Source organism: Oryzias latipes, chromosome 8 (assembly GCF_053564925.1).
Source record: "Oryzias latipes strain Hd-rR chromosome 8, Olatipes_Hd-rR_3.1".
Classification (NCBI taxonomy): domain Eukaryota; kingdom Metazoa; phylum Chordata; class Actinopteri; order Beloniformes; family Adrianichthyidae; genus Oryzias; species Oryzias latipes.
In genome coordinates, this window is record NC_136244.1 from 15,552,510 (window position 1) to 15,574,162 (window position 21,653).

The window sequence follows — 21,653 nt, forward strand, 5'->3', positions numbered from 1 at the left end:
TTAATTCATCAATGTACAGAAACAAAACATAATCGGTAATGGTATTGTTTGCATTCCTGCACTAAAAGTAGAGCAGTTTGATGGTGGAGCTGAAGCTGCTGGTCCTGCTCCATGTAACCTTGAGTCTGCAGGTACTGCATCTAACTGGCGCTCCGGCACTGCCGCTAAAAACGGAGAAGTGTCCCTGGCTGGAAGACTGCGTGCTTTCTGGGTCAACCCTCAGCCCTCTGAGGGGCCCTCATCTACATGAGCAACAGAGGGAGACGGGGAGAGAGGGTGGGATTGAGAGAGGAGCACAGGTATTTATAGAAAAATGGGGCTTCGCAATGTCTTTTCTTGCAATGAACCATTTCAGGACCAAGTGTCCCAGTTTCCTGTTCCTCTCTCAGCATTCGGGTTGGGAGCGAGGCTGCAACTGAGCAGCCTCACCCAGGATGGAGAGCCTCACGCCGAGGTGCTCCCCTCTTCCGTGGCCCTCCTGTCTTCACCTCCTTACTCTGTGGTCCCCATAATCCACAGATGTGACCTACGTTTCTTCTGCGTCATTTGCTCAGCGGGATTGGCTTTGTAGAGGCAGTGAGCCCAGGTGAGGAGCAGCTTAAGGGTGTCCGTGGACACTCCTTGGCTGCATCAACCCCCAGGCTGGGGGTGAAGATAGGCTGGCTGGAACGTGCCCTGCGGCAAGCCGGGCAAGGATGAGGCGTTTCCTGAGCAGAAAGGGCCGCTTCTCCCTGCGCCAGAGCAAGTCTGGTACCCGGAGTGCCTCCAAAGATTTCTGTAAGTCCTCTTTTCCAAATTCATCTTTATGCAATGATCCTGGACTGCAGAAAGGGAGCTAAAACTCACTACCTGGAATGTAGGACGGAGGAAACCATGTTCTGTCTGGGCAGAAATATAAAACACAGCCTCTTTTTTTTGACCCAGTTTCTTTTGATTAATAATCTGCTTTGGTTTGATGCTTCTTTTCAACTTTCTGACACCAGTGTATGTGGCTGTCTGAGCCTTTGAATTGTATGTAATTTTTTATTCAGTCGAATCCTAGAGTGAATATCTTGTTCTTTGTTCCTCTGAGATCAGTTTTTTAAGATCATTCTAGTGAAGAAAATGTGACATTTTTATTGAATTTTCTCTTTAAAGTTGGATTTATTTTAGTCTCTACATGTGACACAGATTATTTACATCAACCACTTATATGTAAGTTGTTACATTATATTAATAGTTATACATTAGTTTGTTAAAAGTAATTTTTGGTTAAATTTTCTTGGAAAAAAAAGTCAAAACAGTGGCTTTAATGTCTTGAATCCTCATTATTTAGTTTCTGATGTTTTTCCTTGTGAATGTAGCGCGGATATGAAGTCAAGTGAAGCTTCTGGGACACTTTGTGCTGCAGCAGAATGAGGCCAGTGACCATGGGAAGGCCAGCAGTTCACTGTTTGGGCTGGATACCAACAACATCCTCTAGCTGAGAGTTGTCCCACTTAAAAAGAATTCCAAAACTGTTTCTTTTCATGCTGTCGAACAGAACAGTGGACCTGCTGCTATAGTTTGGACGCTCGCTGGGTGGAGTATAATATCATCTCTGTCTTTCAGATCTCGGCCTACCTGCGACCAACCAGAACTGGCCGGAAGCATTTGGCTTCCGACTGGGAGGGACTGGACCTAGCTACATCCTGTCTGTGGTGGAAGGAAGTAGCGCCTACCTTGCTGGCTTGCAGCCTGGTGATCAGGTGGTGGACATTGAGGGCCAGGATGTGACCAATCTTAGCACACCAGCACTGATTGCTCTGGCGCAGACCCTTAAGACGGTTCCCCCCAGCATTGGTGTGGTGTCACGGATTAATCAGGTCGGATAACTCGCTATAGTTCTCGTGAAGAGGTATACGTGTTATAAAACAGGTGACTTGTTCCCCCCTTCTTTAGATTGACATCACCCCAGGCCCAGATGGTCGTTTTGGCTTTACCATTGTAGGTGACAGCCCTCTGATGGTTGAGGAAAGCATGCCAGGAGGTCCGGCCCAGCGCAGTGGCCTCAAAGTGGGCGACTATGTGTTGGAAGTTAACGGGATCCCTGTGAAACATCATGAAACAGCGGCAGGCATGATCAAAGCAGCACAGGGTCGACCTCTGCGCCTGGGCGTGCTCAGTATGGCGCGCAGACCCAAGCGTCTGAGCAGCAGCATGAGGGTGCTGTCGCAGAGTGGGGACAGCGTCAGGGAGAGCCGGGCCCATAAGGCCATGGAGTTCAATAAAAAAGTAGGTGTGAAAATACTCACTTGTAGCTTTTTTTTTTTTAAAAACAGTAATTTTTTAATGTAGCCTATTTGGTTGCTGACCAGGTGGAGGACGTGCTGGCAGAAGAGCCTGATGTGAAGGAGCAGCTGTTTGAAGTGCTGAAGCAGTACGCTTCTGAGAGGGATGTGGACAGTCTGGCTGAGGCCTTGCCTGACATTTTGATCACAGAGAACCATCAGCAGCTGATTGACAGTGTCAGGTAACCAATCATGTTCTCACATGTGCTCCCATATTTTGTTCATTGCCCAGGTGGCATCTTATGACAGTTTTATGCTGGAATTTACTGAGCTCCTCAGACCGGGCAAATGTTTCATTAATGTTTGTAAAAACAGTCTGCATGCCTGAGTGCTTGATTTTATACACCCGTGGACAGGCCAAGTGATTAGGATACTTGATTCTGATCATTTGGACGTGTGGTGATGTAGTGTATTTTCTGCAAAGCAACAGCATTTCATTGGAAATTCACTTCTGGTCGTTTGTGTGGAGCAACCCCCACTCCTCTTCCCCACCCCATTGCTGAGAGCAGGGAGCTTGTGGCCCCGAGGCATATTTTCTGTCACAAATAAGATCTTTTTCAAATGGCATTTTTTCATCTGCTACTAATTCACAAGGATTTGAAAAAAGAAATACTCAGAAATGTAATTTGAGGTTAATGTTCTACATATACAGTTCATGTGTCAAACTCAAGGCCCGCGGGCCAAATGTGGCCCCCCATGTCATTTGATGTGGCCCGCTAGAGCATAAAAGTTTTTAATTTCCTAAGATAAAAAATAAAAATTGGTGTGTATTTATTCATATCTAGGGGGATTTGGACTTGAAATATGGGATTGGGCAACTATACATTAGGACTTAAACACTGTCCATATAACCTAACCTGACAGAATCAATTTAAAAGGATTTATGTTAGAGGAACAAGCAAACACACATTTTCTATGCAACTGTAATTGTCACTTTAAAAAGTTATAATAAATAAATAAATGAGTAATTTAACATTAACGAGTAGTTACGTTTATTTTTCAGTACATTTAGTTACATGTATAAGTTATATCTGACCCTTTGAGGACAGCTACTATGCTGATGTGGCCCTCAGTGAAAATGAGTTTGACACCCCTGATATACAGTATGTTCTTCATCATCAGAAAAAAGCCATAATAACATTTTAAAAACACCAAAAACACATTTTTTTATCGAAGTGGGTCTTTAAGACTAATAAAAACAAAACAAACAGAAGCCTAAATACTTTTCCAAGTAACCACAAGGTGAAATCTTCTTCACAACATAAATGAACATACTTTCAGTCTTAATCTCCACGACATAGTACCTTTTTATAAACCAGAAACAAATGAGTGCTTGGCTTTTTGATTGACATGTGACAGTTGAATATTAGGGTTAAGAATGACTTTTCAGAATATGGTCCAACAAATCTAAGGCCCATCTTTTTTTTATGTCTAAAAATCTGGGATTTTGTGAGGTCTTTGGCACCATCACCATAGAAAACTATGAAACTGAGGCTAAAAACTGGCTACAGGTCAGCCTAATGCAATGAGGATCTCTCATCTTTCTTTTCCATGTTTACTCAGTTTATTAAGTTTTTAATAAAATTAGCAGATAAGAATTTCTAAACTAACCAGCAGGGCTCTATAAATCCCGGTGAACAGAGAATCAGAGGAGTTAGTCTTTGCTGTGTTTTTTTTCCAGATGGCCGCACAAGTCATTCTAAGGACCTTTTAGGATTTGTTAACTCTTAATTCTGCGCATAAAAATAGATTAATAAAACTTTTCTAATAGTAACATTCTTATTGATGAAATATCCTAACATTCCTAAGTAATTAGCAGTGTCTGAACCCCCATTTTTGAATATGGGAAACCTCAACTAAACTAATTGGGAGGATGCTCTGTTTTCTTGCGTTATGCTCTTGGAATGACATTTAATGGCATTTACATTCTAAAATGGACAGAGAAAACACCTTGTTTGCTTGATTACATCAATAATTTAGAAGTTCCTACATTATTCTGCATGTTGGACTGTTATTGATGACTCAGTGTAGTAGGTCTTGTGTGATCTCAAAAAGATGCTGTTCAGCTGCCACTTATCCTTGTGTCCTCTATCAGTGTCTGAGGACACAAATTCACCACCTTATATTGAATTACTTCCACCTCAGCATTGATCAGGAAACTGAAACACACTGCCGCTGCTCATTTTTGCAAGATTTCTTTGTTTGAGGTCCCTTCTCTCCATCTTCTCTGTTCTCACTTTGACTTTCTCTCAGATGATCTATTTTTTTCCTTTCGTCCCTCCCTGCCGATTGTGATTCTCTCTTTGATACCAACACCAGTCCTTTCATTTTTTTGCGGAACTCATCAGTGGATGCTCTTCATTCCTTCCTCTGCACACAGCTCGTACAGCTGCTATTGCCAGTTTGCTGCTGGTGGTCCAGATATGCACACATGCGAACATAGACAATTGTGCGGGAACCTCCTTACTATTCAAAAGGCTCCATTTCTTCAACATTTGCTTTGAATTCCTGTGCTGGGAGAAAAAAACATGAATTGCTGTCTCAGGTGAGTACTTGAGACAATTTTTTTTCAGATATTTTTGCATCTGAAGCTAGTGATCAGCGATTAAATTAGCTGCACAATCTTTCATTCTTTCTATTGTTTCTTTTTGTAAACTTTGTTATTTAGTCCAAGAAGCACATTTAAATAGTCAACTTGGTTTGGTCAGTTATCTGTTTTTCTTGTCATTGGCTAAACCACAGAGCTTTTTAGCTTCCTATTAAAGTGCAGTTTCTTGCAGCTTTGTCCTCTTCATCAAGCTGCATGTGAAAATGCATTGCAATGTGTTTTGTGCACAGGAATCCCATAAATTATGCATTTATGGTTTTTGTCCACTGTTTAGCATTTTGAAAGTCAAGGGGGGAGCTCTAATTTTTCATAATAAACTATGTTGCTGTAATTATATTCAAAATCTTTGGGGATTTCTTTTCTATTTTATTTCAAAACATTCTCTGTGTTTTTCATGTTTGTAATAGAGGACAACATTTAACATTTTCAGATAAATGTTAGGGTAATGTGAAGCAGATATAGAGAGGTGTGCTTCCAGGTTCCCCGGCAGCCATGCCTGAGGGTGTTGAGTCAGTCTAAGTGCTTTTTTCCTCCTTCTTCCACAATTACATGTCTCCAGAATTAGAGGGTGGTGCAATGTGAGAGATTCTTTATTTAATAAATGCGCTTCAAGGTATTTTTCTTTTGTGAAACTCCAGTTTGGTTAGTACTTAAATATTTAATGAAAAGTGTCGACCAAATATCTATGGCAGTGTTTGCATATACAGTACTACTAAATTTGAAATATTTCAATATATGCTTTTAAAATTACTTGGTTTTTAATGAAGTTTGTGTGTAGATGTGTGTAGTTTCATGTATTTTATTTACAGCCGTGGATTTTTTAACAAAATGAAGTAGATCTAGTATTCAGTACATACATATCCATTAACCTCAGATGTATTTTAAGTTTTGTACAAATTTATCAAGTGGGAGCAGGTTAAACTAAGCAAAGAGTCAACTACATATTTGAGATCTTATACTTAACTTGTTGCTGTGAATTTTTAGGTTAAATCTTTGGGTCAAAATGGCTTGTATTCTCAGATCTAAACAGGGGTGAACACACACATTGGCCTTTATAGCTCTTAAAGGTCAGGCTAGAAACGTTAGACTTAAAGTTTAGCTTCAATCCTTTTTCGATCTATTTTCAAAGCGTTCCCAGTGGTCTTTTAAATTCAAATATACCGTTTTTAGCTCAAATAAAAACACCCTCTAGGACATATCTTCTGCAAAGAAACAGGAGTTCATTAGGAATTCACCTCTAAATTGTTAGCGGGACCATTGGCGGGAGATATCTCCTCCCCTTCCCCTCCCTATTGCTGAAAGCTTGGAGTAGGGAGCTTGTGAGCTGCCCAGCGTATTTTCTACATCACAAATGAGCTCTTTTTTCAACAGCATGGTTTGCCTGTGCCTGTTTCTCAATGACTTGAATAAAGAAATACTCAAGACTGCAATTTTCCGTTTAATTTCCGATTTATATATATAACCTCAATCATCTGAAAAATACAAAACGTTTTCATCAACGTCTGTCTTTGTGACCTTAATATAGGTTGTTGGGAGAAGGTAGAGGATAACTGAATCCAAACTGGTAGCAGTAAAGCGATTTATTAAGATTGGCTGAAGAGAGGAGACATGGCTGGCAGAGGGACTTGCAGGTGGTTTGGCTGGCGGGCGGGCGGGCGGGATGGCGGGCGGGCTGAACAATAATCTGGCGCTGGCTGGAGGTCCTCCTCAGGAATAAGTAGAGTCTGTGATGGCCAGCAGGTGTGGAGGTGCTGATTGTGGAAATGAGCATCGGGTGTTGTGCCCCAGGAGGAGGCATGCTCAACAGAAACACAACACAGGTAATACTTAGCCCTGTTCTTCACTTTGGACCCAGAAGCCAGTCAACCTTTAGGTTACGACTTGTCAAATTGAGGAAGTACTCAAAGCAAGCCCTAAAAGGTGAAGTACATACACTACAGGTCTAAATTTAAGTAGTGTAAAAATTCCATAATTCCATAAAAACTTCCCTCTTTATCTAGAAGACAATTGGAACACCACTATTAAATCAAATGTGAATGGAAAAGGCCAAAGAAAAGAAAGTGTGTCGAAAAGGCAAACAATGACCCACCTCATGACTGATCATGGGTGTGGTCTTACTGGTTAATGTTGGAGAATCATCCGTGTCTTTTCCCTGATGATGGATCTCTGTTTTTTATCCTATCCCCATGTCTCCTCCCCCTTTTTGTGCACTGCTGTCAGTCCGTCAGTGCCTCTTTGTCAGTCACTGTCTGTCTGTGACATTCTTTATAAACAGACGAAAACTCTCTGCCCACGGCAGCAGTCTCTCATAGAGGTCATCCGTCAAAGATGTGAGGTGTGCTCAGCAGCTAGTGAAGCTTACCCTTACTTTTTAAGACCTGGGACAGCCATGCCAAGCCGTTCAGTCTGCCTCCATCCTCCCCCTGCTGATTTGCCTCCCCCTCCCACAGGATGCTTTCTATTTTTAAGCAGCCTATTTCTTTGAAAAAATTCTCTCTTAAGTTTCCGACTTGTGTCAATTCTTAAATGTGGAACTCACAAGTCAGTTTGTACCTGAAAGATCTTCAGAAATGTGTGGATCCAGAGGTTGTCTGAGGTTCTAGTTCCTCCATTTGCAGGGAAGAAGATAAAAATAGTAATATCCGACCCATACATTTGGCACAAATATTTATATATAATGTTTGTCTTTATGAGATGTTAATGCATTTCAGCAAAATGACATTTATGAATAAATGATGAAGAGTTGTCTGTACTACTTCCTGTTCGCACCGTCACTGTACAGCCCTGCCTTTGAAACTCCGCTGGGGCCCTCCTTTCCACGTCTTTCTCCCTTCACGTTGCTCTTTCTTCCTCACACTCTTCTTCCTCCTCTGAGGAACCAGTACATTTGTCACTCACTACCTCCTGCCGCTGACTGACACCTAGCTGATGAGGACTCACTTGACTGTTGCTGGCTTTATGCCCGCAGAAGATGCCCCAAACATGCAGTTGGAGGTCAGCTGATGGTGCTGCTTCAGGGACCTTAACTCCATCCACTCTCAAAGTTTGCTCTCTCCCTCCAACTCATTTATTTCTTTCCTTCATTTGGCTGCTTTCCGAGCATGCAGCAAGTGCATTTGAGATCCAGGACACCTTCTTTTCTCTCCTCTTCTTTTTTCTTCTTCTCCTGTTGGAGAAACTAGATGGAATTTCATCTCAGTAGAAGGGAAAAATTTGCGTTGCTGAACTGAGCCATGGGAGGAGATAGGAGCCTTTCCAGACACTTTCGGTACGACACTTTCTCTTCGATCTGAGCCGCGTTGACTGTGTTTTGTGTTGTTTGTTCCAAGTTACATTTGAAGTTTTACTGTTCAGCTTCCTGTTTTTGATGACAAATTTATGTATATGCTCCCAGATAAAAACATAAAACTCTAAAGATTGCAGGAAAAAAGGTCTTTCTCAATCTAGCCTGTGTTTAAACCTATTTAGATGTTTTTTGTTTATTTCCACTTCAAATTCATGTGCTTAGATTAGACGTGATGGATTTTGTGGATTTTGCAGTGAATTTCCCAGATAACTGCTGTTGTCATTCATCCCTCTGTGCATTGCGGCCTCCTTCAGACCCAATTATAGTCTCCTCTCGTCCTCCTTACAATTGAGGGCATCCCGAGGCCTACATCCAACTTCTGTGCCTCAAAGTTTTCTCTAACTTCTCAGGTTAACAAGTGAGAACAGTGGGAGGACGGTGACACAGCAAAGATGAGAGCCAATGAAGTAGACAATGCTGGTGGAAGGAAAGTGTTTGAGGTCCTCAGTAAACGACCTACTTCTCTTTTCTGCTTGTTCGTCCAAGCAGCCATTTGTAGTTGTGCTATGAAACTGTGTGGCCTACTTATGCTGAAAGCAAACATCACCAGTCTGGTCCTAAAAACAGCTTCTTTCTCTTTTTTCCTCTTCCATGATTCTGTCAGATTTTTTGTTTGCCTTCTCTTTTTTCACTCTTGCTATTTGAAGGCTTTGTTAAAAAAAAAGTCAAACTAAACTTTTTCCTGAAGATAGGAGTACAGAGCTGCATGAGACCCCTGAGGCTAACACCGCTGCACTTGATCACTGTCCCATGCGTGCAGCACCACTCCCTCCTTTGTTTTTCTGTTGTTTTTTTACAATTTGCTTAGATGTGTCGCACAAGATACAGCAGTTGGTTCTTGCATTTTCGACAATCTGATGCCTGGTGTTATATAATAACAAATAAAAATATGTACATCTAAAAAAAGGCAATTTCTGGCTAAAATCGAGACTTTTAAAGTTGTTTCTGGCATTTAGCCCTAAATACCTATTACATTACAGTTGTGTTTACATTGACATGATCTAATTAAATTAGCGAAATAGAAAATATCTTGTGTTCTCACACCGAAAGGAAGAAAATTCTTATCAGATTAAGGATAACCAAATAATCAGTTAAAAACATTTTAATTATTCATATGGTTACCTTGAAAATGTTTCACTTTACAAGTTATAAGAATCTGTCTTTAAAAAGATCGGAGACAATTAACATGATTCTTCATTTGCAATGTGGAACATTGTTGAAATATTCAAAGGTGCTAGAAAATAAGTTTAAAAGAAAAAGACCAAAAATCAGATGCAGAATTTTGGATAGTCAGATTGCTAATATATGAAACAAACATATAGTTGGTTTAAAATGACTAAAGAATAAGCAGTTTGGTCCATTTTCTATTAAGAAATGCAGAATTTCCAGAATTTTACCAGAAAAAGGACTGACCCTTGTCAATATCTGTATTGTCAGAAATTTTTTTGAAATTGTCATGTTTCTTTAAAAATGAGTAAATAGTCAAAATTATTTTTCAACTGGAAACTAAATAAAATATTTGTTATTTCTCTTTATCCTTTAATGAGGAGTTTAGCTCAGATGTTGTATTTCCATTATGTTTGCTCTGCATTTCAATGAAGCAGAGAAACGAAGAATCTTCCCGCTGCCTGAAAGTTGCCCCACATGTACCCATACAGTCACTGTGACGTCCTTAAAAAGCAAATATCTCCTTTTTTTTTTTACATTTTCCTTTGAACATGGAAATATGCTGTGACTTATTTGGTTTTCATAAAAAAAACAAAAACAAAACAGAGCTCTCTTTTCTTCTCTGCACAAGTACCCAGGAGCTTTGTGTGGAAGACAGAGAGACAGATTGACTGAAGATCAAGGCAGCTTCTTATTTTACAGACGGCATCAGGAGGAACATTGTAAAAGATAAAAAAGACTTTAAAAGTATGCGTCCCATGCATTTAAAAAAAAAAAAAGCACAACCACTTATAAAACTGTTTGCACTACATTTTTCTCCACTTTAGGACATTTTTGATGTTTTATTAAATCTTTGTCTTTATCTTGCAGACTGGACAAACATTAGCCATCTCTGGGCAATCAGACTCTCTAAGATGTTACATTTCATGCTTCGTCACCGTTTTTTCTGTTATTGTGTGCTGGTTTTGAAATCTTATGGAGATTTCCTTTCCCACAAGGAAATATTTTTCACATCCAAGCTCACAGAGGCTCGGTATCTGCAGGACCAGACTTTTTTTTATTGATTTGTTGCAGTATTGAACAATAAATCCAAACAAATCCTTCTTTACTGTTTCCCTTCTCTACATCCGTTGGAAAGGGAAGGTGTAAGGTGATGACAGACACACGATCCAATTAAACTCCCCAGTGAAATGAAATGGTAATTCTTTATGATTTAGTTAGGAAGAGGGAAACATCTCTGCACTTGCTCCCTGAGGGGACTCCACCACTGAGCTACTTTTTGTTTTTTAGCCGTGAGGCACTTACACTCACAGCTGCTGTTGTGATCACAGCAAAGCTGTTCTTTGTTCTCTACATGCATGTAAAGCCTTACTCCATCTTTGCCTCATTCCTCCCACAGGTACAACAATGCACAACCCAAGCTCCTCTTTTAGTTTATCCACTTCAGATGAAACATCTGTTGAGATATATGAAACAGTATTAGGGTTCTGGCTAGGCCTTCATCTTCATCTTCATCATCCTGTGGAGTTTGAAATTGATTCCTGGATATTCACCAGGATCTTCATCCCTAAGAAGCACCGGGAGCGTTTTGATGAGGTGGTCTCTCAGAGTCTGATGAGCCGGCTGAAGGGTCGGAGCTTCAGCGACCCCAGCCGGAGCCACCTGCGCCGCAGCCGAAGTGAGGATCACCCAGAACGCCTCCTTGTCTCCACCCGTGCCAGCTCAGTGCCACGCACCCATGCAGAGGAGGGTGTGGCTCCCCCCACCAGAGGCATGCGCAAAACCACTTCCCTCATTGCAGGCCACGCCGGCGGCGCCACCCCCAACTGCAGGTCTGCTTCACCAGTTTATGTCATGATTATGCTTCTTGTCCTGATCATTTTGAGATCCTTCAGATCAGAAACTAATTTCCAAATATTTTGATGCAGACACATTTTTTTGTAAACACAGCATCTAGGTTGCTGCTGTTCTCATTCAGTTATATTTTTAATGAAAAAACTGCCTTTGTAGTAAGCCAGAGACATAAATATACTGTAGTTTGGTCATTTTCTTTCCATCTTAAACCCATATTTTAACAACCACCCTGAACTCAATGCCATTCATAAAAATCCCCATTTATGCATAAATTGCATGCATCATTTTTCACCACACCTTGTATCTGCCTCCACAGGACAGTCAGAGTCTGCAAGGGCAACATGAGCTTTGGTTTCACCCTGAGAGGTCACGCTCCAGTGTGGATCGACTCAGTGATCCCTGGTAAGACGTGAAAATACTCTTTCCTTAAGCTGCATCACCCCTGAACCGTTAATTACATCTTTAAAATATTTTTTTTCTGTTTTTTGCTTACAATGTGAAAAAAATGTTTAGGTAAGAATGTCATTATTGCTGGTTTTCTGCCTTGCAGGAAGTCCTGCAGACAAAGCAGGTTTGAAACCAGGAGACCGAATCCTGTTTTTGAACGGACTGGACATGAGGTCACACTAAGCAAATATTTTACAACTTTTTAAAAAACACATTATGGTTTTAAAGCTTTACTTGAAAATAAATTGAAGCTAGGTAAATTGGATCAAGACTGCTTCATTAACATAGAAGTAATTTTACCATGCAGCTAAATTACGTTTTGTTTTCTATTCTGCCCCACAGTTGCTGAAGAAAGCAGATAATGTTACTATAAATAACTTGTGGTAAATGCATGGGATGATAAGGCAGTAACTCAGAGAACATAAAGGTCCTTGTATTTATCTCTTCTCCAGAGCTCATCTTGTTCTGGTTGCTGGTTTAAGCGAAATGAACGAATGAAACATTGAATTGCTTCATCTTAAAAATATGTTGATTGATAAATAGTTTTGTTTTTTATTTAAAATATTTAATAAAACACAGCTTTAATCGATGCATGTGTCTGCCTACAGGACATCTTCACATGAGAAGGTGGTGTCCATGCTGCAGGGGAGTGGTGCCATGCCCACTCTGGTGGTGGAAGAAGGTCCATCTACTTTTTCAATGGCTGAACAGGATCTTGCAGGGGGCGGGGCTCCCTCTGAGCGGGCTCGCTCTCCCATGCTGAGTTCCCTTCAGTGGATCGCGGAGATTCTCCCTCCCAGTATCAGGGTTCAGGGTCGCACCTTTGGACAACAGCTGGAGCACCTGCTGACCATCCAGGAGCGGTACACCATCTGCAAAGCTTTGGAAAACTTCTTCCAGCACAGGTGAGCAGTGGAGCAGTTTTTCTGATCAGATGTGTTGATTTGTATTGTTCTGCCACCACTCAAAATTGATTTGATGGCCACAGGAATGTTGACACTCTGATTGTGGACGTCTTCCCGGTGCTGGATACACCAGCCAAACAGGTGATCTGGCAGTTTGTTTACCAGCTGCTTACATATGAAGAGCAGGAACACTGTCAGAACAAGATTTCACGTTTCGTCGGCTTCAAACCTCCAGGTTTGTGTGTGTTATTCTCCTCTTTAGCACACTAGTGTATTTTGTGTTGGTTGTTTGGAAGGTCATGGAGATTTTGACAAAAAAATCTGCCTGTTCCAGCTCCTCCACCACCTCCTCCCCCTCCTCCTCCAGAGCCCGAGTCTGCACCGGAGCCCCATCGGCGCAGTAGCTCTATGAGGGTTACGGGGACCACGCACAGGAGTAGTGTCAGAGGCCGCAGCTCTGATGATCTGGTCATTGGCACACACTTGGGAATGGGTACTGACTCTCTGTCTAATCTGCCTTTCAGCATCAAAAGATCCTCTAGTGTCTACGTTTTATAAAAAATGTTCTAGTTTGAGTTTTGCCAGAACATTTTTAGGATCATGTGGGTTGTGTCGATGCTTTGCTAGGGCACCACACAGAGCCAACACAGGAGACGATGACAAGACTGGCTCCAGGAGAGAGACAGTCAGGAGATGGTACCTCCCTACCTGAGACCCCCAACAACCTCACCAATGTACAAACAGAGACCTGTTTTCTTCCTAAATTGACTCTCAATCCCAGTTAACAGCAAAAGTTCTCATATATCTTTCCTTTTTGCATTTTTCCTATAAAGCTGTCAGCTGTCTATGCTGAACTAGAAAACATGTATTCCAGCAAGAGGTCCAAGTCCCTGAAGAGCCGCCCTCCCCCTGCCCCAGAGAGTGTGTTGGACATAGATGCCCCCTCACGGGCAGAGTCTCCCACCTTACAGGCTAACACAGGTCCCTGAAACGTGCTAAAGTTTGTCCAGTATTCTATGCAGTTTGAGAAACAGATATGTGGTCTGCGTTTCAGGCAGTCGGAAAAACACGCAACCCCATTCATCCTGGCCGGACCCCCTTCCAAGTCCACCTACAGCCCCATTCTACCCATCAGGCTTGACAAGCCAAACCAGTGGAGAGTCCAACCCATACATGAGCCTAGACAGTCCTCCCCCCTCCCCTCCGGAGCCAGACTTCCCATCCAGTCCACCGGTCCATCGCAACAACAAACGCCGCTACACCTTCTCTAAACCTCCTCGCTCAGAGGACACGGATCGTTTTCTGGATGCTCTGAGTGAGCAGCTGGGACAGCGGGTGGCCATCGTTGACGATTTCCTAACCCCTGAAAATGATTATGAAGAGGTAAAGTCAGCATGTATGTAAAGATTTGCAGTAGAATTAAGAAGTTGAACTTAAGTCCAAACCATTAGTTATGTTTTGCAAAAGGAAACTTTAAAACAAGCATGATTAATCTATTGGTGTAACAAATGGCTTTTGCAAATGAAGTACTGTTTGATTTTTTCTTTGCTTGACCCATAATCCAAAATTCTCAAAATTCCAATTTACTCAGCAAAGTAAATTGAGTCTTATTTTTTTTTGTCTTACAATCCCTCAAATTTACCCCCCCCCCCCAAAAAAGTTTGCCAACAGTCTGTTAGATTCCCAAATTTGCTAAAGACAATGAAAAGAAATTACATCTTCTGTCTTTTTATCCTGTTAGTTCAGGTTTTTAACAATGAAATGACTTATTATGATGCCCTTTTTTATTTCAATTCAGTACTTTTTTTTTCTTTAAGTTCCAGTCTCACATGAAAGGTCTAATAAATTGTGCTTGTTGTTACTGTCAGGATGTTGTGCAGATGGGTTACCCAGATGAGAATGATGATGATAATGAGGAGGAGCTTGGGGTGGATGAGGAAGAAAATGGAGGATTTGTGGCTCCGGAGCTAAGCAGCCCAAGTGATGTTCAAAGCAGTATTGGGGAAGAGAATGCCTCCTCCTTGACATATTCCTCTTCCTCTGATCACATCCCTCCTCCACCCATGAGTCCTCCCCCACCTCCACCTGTCCAGTTCAACGACCCTCCCCCCGCCCCTCCAGCACCTGCTCAGAGTCAGCCTCAGAACCAACAACAACCTGTCAGCTACACACCTGAGCACTCACCCAGAGCATATGTGCCCATCCGCCGAAAATCTGGCCCTCCTCCACCGCCGCCTCCTCGCAGTAACCTACCACCTAAACGCCACTCCTTGCATAAGGTCCTCCCAACAAGAGAAGATATTCAAGTCCATGCCACCATACAAGAACTGAAAGCCTACCAGGAACAACAAAACTACCAGGAAGAGCAGCAAGTCTACACGGAGAGACAAGCATTTGAGGAGCAGCAAGCCTATAAGGAGAGACAAGCATTTGAGGAGCAGCAAGCCTACAAGGAGAGACAAGCATTTGAGGAGCAGCAAGCCTACAAGGAGAGACAAGCATTTGAGGAGCAGCAAGCCTATGAGGAACAAGAACTTTTCCAGGAGCAGCAAGCGTACCAGGAACAACAGGTTTACCAGGAGAAGATTTACAAGGAGCGACAGGCTTATGAGGAGCAGGTGTATCAAGAGCAGCAAGTCTACCAGCAGAGACAAGCATATGAGCAGCACCAGGCCTACCAGGAGCAGAAAGCATACGAGGAGCTTCAGGCCTACAAGGAGCAAAAAGCATTTGAGGAACTACAAGGCTACCAGGAACGGAAAGCTTATGAGGAGCAGCGAGCGTACCAGGAGCAACAGATGCAGCAGATCTACCAAGGCCACCAGTCCATTCCTGTCCAGCTGACTCAGCATAAATCCAGTTCCCCTCTACCACTCCAACAGTTACACCAGTCTTTACCCCCAATCCCTTCTCAGGAGTCCATGCACTCAAATGCCAACCACCCTCTGTATAAGATGGGCCAAGGACAGCAGCAGAGTCATCACCACAGGCGGCTTTCTCGCTCAGCTCCTCCTCCACATCAGCCATCACCCCAACAAGCAATGCACCCCAGCCAAGGTCAGTACGCTGAGGGCATCTACCAGAGTCATCAAAGTGTGAGACCACAGCCCCATCATTCTTCGACAGAGATGATTCATCAGATGCACCAAGCCCCGCCACACCACGCCTCTTCGGAAATGCTGCAGCAGATGCAGAGCCACGGCCATTACTCGTCATCTGAGATGCTCCAGCAGATGCACAAATCCAAAGCCCATCATTCCTCTACTGAGCTTCTGCACCAGTCTCACCAAAGACACGAAACGCCGCCGCACCACACCTCTGCTGAGCTGCTTCATCAAGCTCACCAGATGCATCGAGGTCAAACCCATCATTCATCCACTGAGCTGCTCAACCAAATGCAGCAGCCTAAGCCCCACCACTCCTCTGCAGAGCTTCTTCACCAAACTCACCAAATTCAGCAGTCGAAGGCCCATCACTCATCCACAGAGCTGCTGCATCAAATGCATCAAGAGCCCGCTTCCCTTCCAGTTCAACTGAACCGGGACAGCCAGTCGCATCAGAGCCGCAGGAGTATAAAAGGACATCATCAAACAGAGGTTTCTCTGCAGGCCAGACACCAAGAGCAGCAGATTCACCAAATCCATCACCCCCAGCCGACCAAGCCCTCTCCCCAGAGACCCCACTCCATCCAGCAAACCCACCACCATTCCAACACACCCCAGATCCACCAAATTCACCACATCACCCCCCAACCGCCTCCTCAGGACTACCCACACCAGATCCACGTCATCCATCCTCCCCAGCAGCCCCACAGGCCCCAGCCCCTTCTCTCCACCTTTCAGCCCCTCCAGCCACACCAGCCCACTGTTTCCACCTTCCAGCCCCTGCCCCAACACCCACAAGCCCAGCACCACGGCCAGCCCTCCACCCAAACAACTCGTCCACATTCACAGCCCTCGCATCACCTGCTTCAATCCCACCATCTTCCCCAAACCCACCACAAGCAACCCCACCACCAGAGTCAGCTCCAGTCTCTGCCATACTCTCTGTCCGATCCTACAGAGCACCTGGAGCCGCCTCCACCTCCACCCCTCCCACCCCCCTGCTCCCCTCCCCCACTGCCGAGGCCAGCTTTGTCCAGGATGGACTCCAACCACATGAGCGTGAAGCGGCTGCGCTGGGAACAGGTGGAAAACTCAGAAGGGACTATATGGGGACAGGTGAGTTAGATCTCAGAAATCTCAGATCCAAACTATAAATCCTAAATTATTTGTTTTTATCATTTGAAAACTTTTTTTTTCAGTTGGGTGCAAACTCTGACTATGAAAAACTGCATGACATGGTTAAGTATTTGGATCTGGAGCTTCACTTTGGGACATCAAAGAGCACCAGTAATTAAAAAAATACTTGCAAACATATCCTTTTTGCAATTAGATCACACTTTATTCTTTTAGATCAATTTTTTTCAGTTGTTTTCCTATTGAGTTTCTATCCAGCTTTAATCATACAACTTCAAACACACAGCTCTGTTACATTTTACACTGATTAATTGTAGTGCCTGCTCCAGAGCCATCTCCACAGCTAGAAACCTTCAAGAAGAAGGATGTGATAGAAATTTTGTCTCATAAAAAAGCTTACAATGCGTGTAAGTATGGGTTTTTCTACGCCATAAAGATAACAACTCCTTTTAATTTAGAAAAAACAGAGGACCAGTTCTCTTTCAACGTTATTCTTCCTCTATCAACTTAAAGCCATCTTGATTGCCCACCTGAAGCTGTCTCCTGGGGAGCTGCGCCACATCCTGATGAACATGACCACGGATAGACTTGAACCTGATCACATCAAGCAGCTGCTGCTGTACGCTCCTGATGAAGAGGAGGTGAAAAAATATGAAGACCACAAGCAGGAGCCCAGCAAACTCAGCGAGGTGGACCAGTTTGTGTTGCAGGTACAGTTCTGGTACTGAAAAGGCCTAAGGTTTTTTCGTTTGCTGTTTTCGATTTGTGGAGTTGAAATCTCTTGTTTGCCTGTGTGATCACCTGCGCTCATCAGATGCTGTTGGTACCGGAATACAAGACTCGCCTTCAATGCCTCCTTTTCAAATGTTCTCTTCAAGAGAAGACAGAGGAGCTAAGGGGAGCGTACGACTGCATTTACAAAGCTTCTGTGGAGCTAAAGACCAGCAAGAAATTGGCTAAGATATTAGAGGTATCGTGAAGCATTAGCACAGGTTTATTTAGTATCAGTATGGCACAAATGCAATATTTCCTCTAGCAGGCTCTAAGACTGGAAAAAGGTTCAATCAAATGTTGTTTTTGATTCCTTATAGTTTGTGTTGGCAATGGGGAACTATCTCAATAACAGTCTGCCCAAAACCAACAAGACAACAGGCTTTAAGATCAACTTCCTAACAGAGGTACTCCCCATCAAGCACACATAGATACTGAGCGGGCATGAGCTTTCCAGCATTGATTGACTACACTTTTTCTTGGACAGCTGAGCACAACAAAAACAGTTGATGGCAAGTCGACATTTCTGCACATTCTGGTCAAGTCCTTGTGTCAGCACTTTCCAGATGTGTTGGATTTTGCTAAAGATCTTACAATGATTCCTCTTGCTGCAAAAGGTTGGACTTTACTGTTTGACCTGTGACTTTTGCAACTGTTTTATGTCAGGAGGATTTACACATAGTTTTAATGCATTTCCGGTTTTTGTTTAGTGAATCAGAGGATCGTCACATCGGACATAAATGACATCCACACAACCATCCAGGACATTCGATCAGCCTGTCAGAGGATGCCGGCAACTGCAGAGGATCGCTTTTCTCTCGTCATGAGTGTATCCTTTAGAATTTCTAAAGAAGTATGACATGCAAAAAACATAAAGCCTTTTTTCATTCCTTGACTTTAATGTATACAGAATTTTCTGGAAAACAGTCATCCGGCTGTCCAGTCCCTGGAGTCTCTCCAGCAGAGAGCTGTAGAGGAATTCAGCAAAACCGCTTCTTTCTTTGGGGAGGATAGCAAATCGACCAATACTGAGGCCTTTTTTGGTATCTTTGCTGAGTTTATGAGCAAGTTTGAGGTCAGTAGTTTAAATTGAAATAAAAAAGTACTTTTTTTTATCCCACCTGTAAATTATCACCAGTATATGTGTCAACAAACAGCTGTAGCATCTTCAAATTTAAAAACGGTGCATCTTAAATCATAATATATGCTTTTTCTTTTAGAGCATTTATTATAAGTAACTAGTATTTGTTTTTACCAAAGATGCAGAAAGACGTTTCCTCTAAAGCACGTGTCAAACTCAAGGCCCGGGGGCCAAATGTGGCCCTCCATGTCATTTTATGTGGCCCTTGAGAGCATAAAAGATTTTGATTTCTTAAAATAAAAAATAAAAAATGGTGTGTATTTATTCATATCTAGGGGAAATCCGACTTAAAATATTGGATTGGGCAACTATACATTAGGACTTAAACACTGTCCATATAACCTAACCTGACAGAATCAAATTTAAAAGGATTTATGTTAGAGGAACAAGCAAACATGTGTTTTTTTTTATGCAACTACAATTGTGACTTTAAAATGTTATAATAAATAAATAATGAGTTATTTAACATTAAGGAGTAGTTACATTTATTTTTAATTACATTTAGTTTCATGTGAATGTTACATCTGGCCCTTTGAGGACAGTCACTATGCTGATGTGGCCCTTGGTGAAAATGAGTTTGACACCCCTGCTTTAAAGCATTTTTAAGGGTCATTAGTTTTTGATTTTGTTTTATACTAAAAGTTTGCAGAACTTGAAACTCTAGAAAAAGGAACTTTTCAAGTTAAAAATTACTGAAATTTATGTCTATTGAAAAAAATCCATGATTTCTAAAATTTATCTGAAAAAGGAATCATAATGGGGTAATCAGAATTTTGGAATTCTGGAATATCTTCCTATAATTTTGACATCAAAATCACAAGTTTTAGAAAAAAAGTCAAGATTGGTCAGAATTCTGAATAAGAATCCTAGGATTTTAATTTATAGCTCTAAGATTAAGGCCTTAAGTCTGGTCACAGAATGTAAGACTAGATGTAAGAAAGATTATTTACCAAACAAGTCCAAAAATTCAGCCTTTGAAATGTTTCATTTACTTGAAAGTCAGAATTCTGAAATTTCAGCAAAAATTATCACAAAAATGTGATTTTTGTAAAAAAGGTAATCTCAAAGTTTTTATGGAAGGCAAAACTGCATAACATGATTCGTGCATGCAATGGAGTAATTTGTTTGACAAACCATTCATGGTAGCCATTTTTTTTTCTTTTTTGTAACAGAGAGTTCTCAATGATCAGCAAATGGTTGAAAATCCCAAGAGTCCCAGAAGTCCACGCCTGGCCTCACCTCTGGCTTGGTAACACACCTACGCATATGGAGATGACTGCGTACCGTACAACAGCTGATACACAAATAGAAAGACAGGTCCAGGAGTTTTGTTCAATGAGAAGAATATGGAAAAAAGATACATGCCCCCCCCCAAAAAAAAAGTATATATATAATCTGAAAAAGGAATCATAATGGGGTAATCAGATTATATTATATATATATATATATATATATATATATATATATATATATATATATATATATATATATATATATATATATATATATATATATATATATATATATATATATATAAATATTCCCTGTTACTAAATACCATGACTAAATTGATTAGGGCCATTCAGCTGATCATAAGTTTAGCAAGTTTAGTTACTCAGAAACATGTCACAGCTTTAGTTGATTCTTGAATCATATATTTAGAGCAATAAATGTGACCCTATGGGGGCTGTTTATCACTAAGACATACATTTATACATATACTTAAGATAGATATATCGAAAACATGTATTTATATGCAGCATTTGAATCAAAAGAACTCAGAAAAGCTGCTTCTTGCTTTATTTTCTTCCCCCAAGTCCTGTACTTTTGTCAGGTGCTCACCACACTGAATGTAAAATAGTTGCTTTCCTTAAGAGTTGAACATTTTTGTAAAGTAAATATCGATTCTATTAACAGGTTGTGTTACTTACAGAAAGGTGTGTATATGTTCTTTCAGCAGATCCTTTAAGTCTGTGCTTGTTCTTTTCTTCAAAACACCAAACTCTTGTATATGAAGATTTCATTGTGTGAGTTGGTGTTTAATGCTATTTTTAGTTTAAAAAAAAGAAAGAAAGAAATTACTTTTTTCCTTGTCATTTGCAGGCAGATTGCAAATGTGCAATCATGTGGATCTCATCATGGGCAATGTGCAATATAAGAGCAATTTTCTGCTGCATATTACACTCATTAAAGTGTAACTGCTATGTTTTGTTCAAACTGAGAGGCTACAAAGTTTAGAGATGCTACAAATGACAAAGCCTGCTGTCGCTTTAGCACATTATCTTCATAATTCTTTTGCTGAATGTGCCATTTGAGCTAAAACTGCTGGTAAAGACAGCTTGTTTACATAGTATTGCAAGATAAATGATGCAAAACATTTAGTGGTGTAAAAGGTTCTATTTTTAGGATTAATAATAACTACAAGAACAATATGTGCAGACTGAGAAAATGTGCACTCTGTTTGTCTATTCTTTGTGTTATCTTAAAGTTACAGAATGTAAACTATAATAGGTTAATGTCTATTTTAAGAATAGAAATAGTTGAGTTTTGTATTAGAAGCTGTTTCCAAAAAAAAGTGTAAGACCTGTACAAAATCTGCTCTTGTCTGTATGTTTCAGTTTTTTCTAGAAAAAAATAAAAAATATATATTTGTCTTAAACCAAAAATCATGTGCTATGTTTTTTTCTTTTTAAATAAAATAAAAAAAGTTTGAAAAACTTGCGTTTTTTTCAAAGTTCTTCATTTTCTCCTAATTTGATCTCTTCACATACACATTTTTCTTATTGTTTGGATCAGTTCAAACAATATCTGGTAATCATTTAGCCATTTCACCGGAAGTAGAAAACCCCTTCCCGTGAATAGTAATA

The 21,653-nt window shown here is 41.3% G+C and overlaps 1 protein-coding gene across 3 annotated transcripts; it reads left to right on the forward strand.

Annotated features, from left to right (window-relative positions):
- Positions 1 to 330: 330 nt before the first annotated feature.
- grid2ipa (glutamate receptor, ionotropic, delta 2 (Grid2) interacting protein, a) lies at positions 331 to 21,452 on the forward strand. Of its 3 annotated transcripts, XM_023957577.2 has the most exons (23): positions 331 to 777; positions 1,591 to 1,844; positions 1,921 to 2,253; positions 2,337 to 2,491; positions 10,987 to 11,262; positions 11,601 to 11,686; positions 11,835 to 11,904; positions 12,340 to 12,636; positions 12,720 to 12,871; positions 12,971 to 13,129; positions 13,264 to 13,370; positions 13,470 to 13,617; positions 13,691 to 14,019; positions 14,505 to 16,856; positions 16,940 to 17,027; positions 17,192 to 17,281; positions 17,388 to 17,584; positions 17,689 to 17,844; positions 17,966 to 18,052; positions 18,133 to 18,262; positions 18,356 to 18,474; positions 18,556 to 18,720; positions 19,959 to 21,452. In XM_023957577.2, the coding sequence occupies exons 1-23, from the start codon at positions 696 to 698 to the stop codon at positions 20,037 to 20,039; spliced, it is 5,913 nt and encodes a 1,970-aa protein (XP_023813345.1). In that variant the 5' UTR covers positions 331 to 695; the 3' UTR covers positions 20,040 to 21,452. The 3 variants fall into 3 exon arrangements, with proteins under 3 accessions (XP_023813345.1, XP_023813347.1, XP_023813346.1); XM_023957579.2 differs by lacking the exons at positions 331 to 777; positions 1,591 to 1,844; positions 1,921 to 2,253; positions 2,337 to 2,491 and adding an exon at positions 4,712 to 4,854; XM_023957578.2 differs by lacking the exons at positions 331 to 777; positions 1,591 to 1,844; positions 1,921 to 2,253; positions 2,337 to 2,491 and adding an exon at positions 8,030 to 8,185.
- The last annotated feature ends 201 nt before the right edge of the window (positions 21,453 to 21,653 follow it).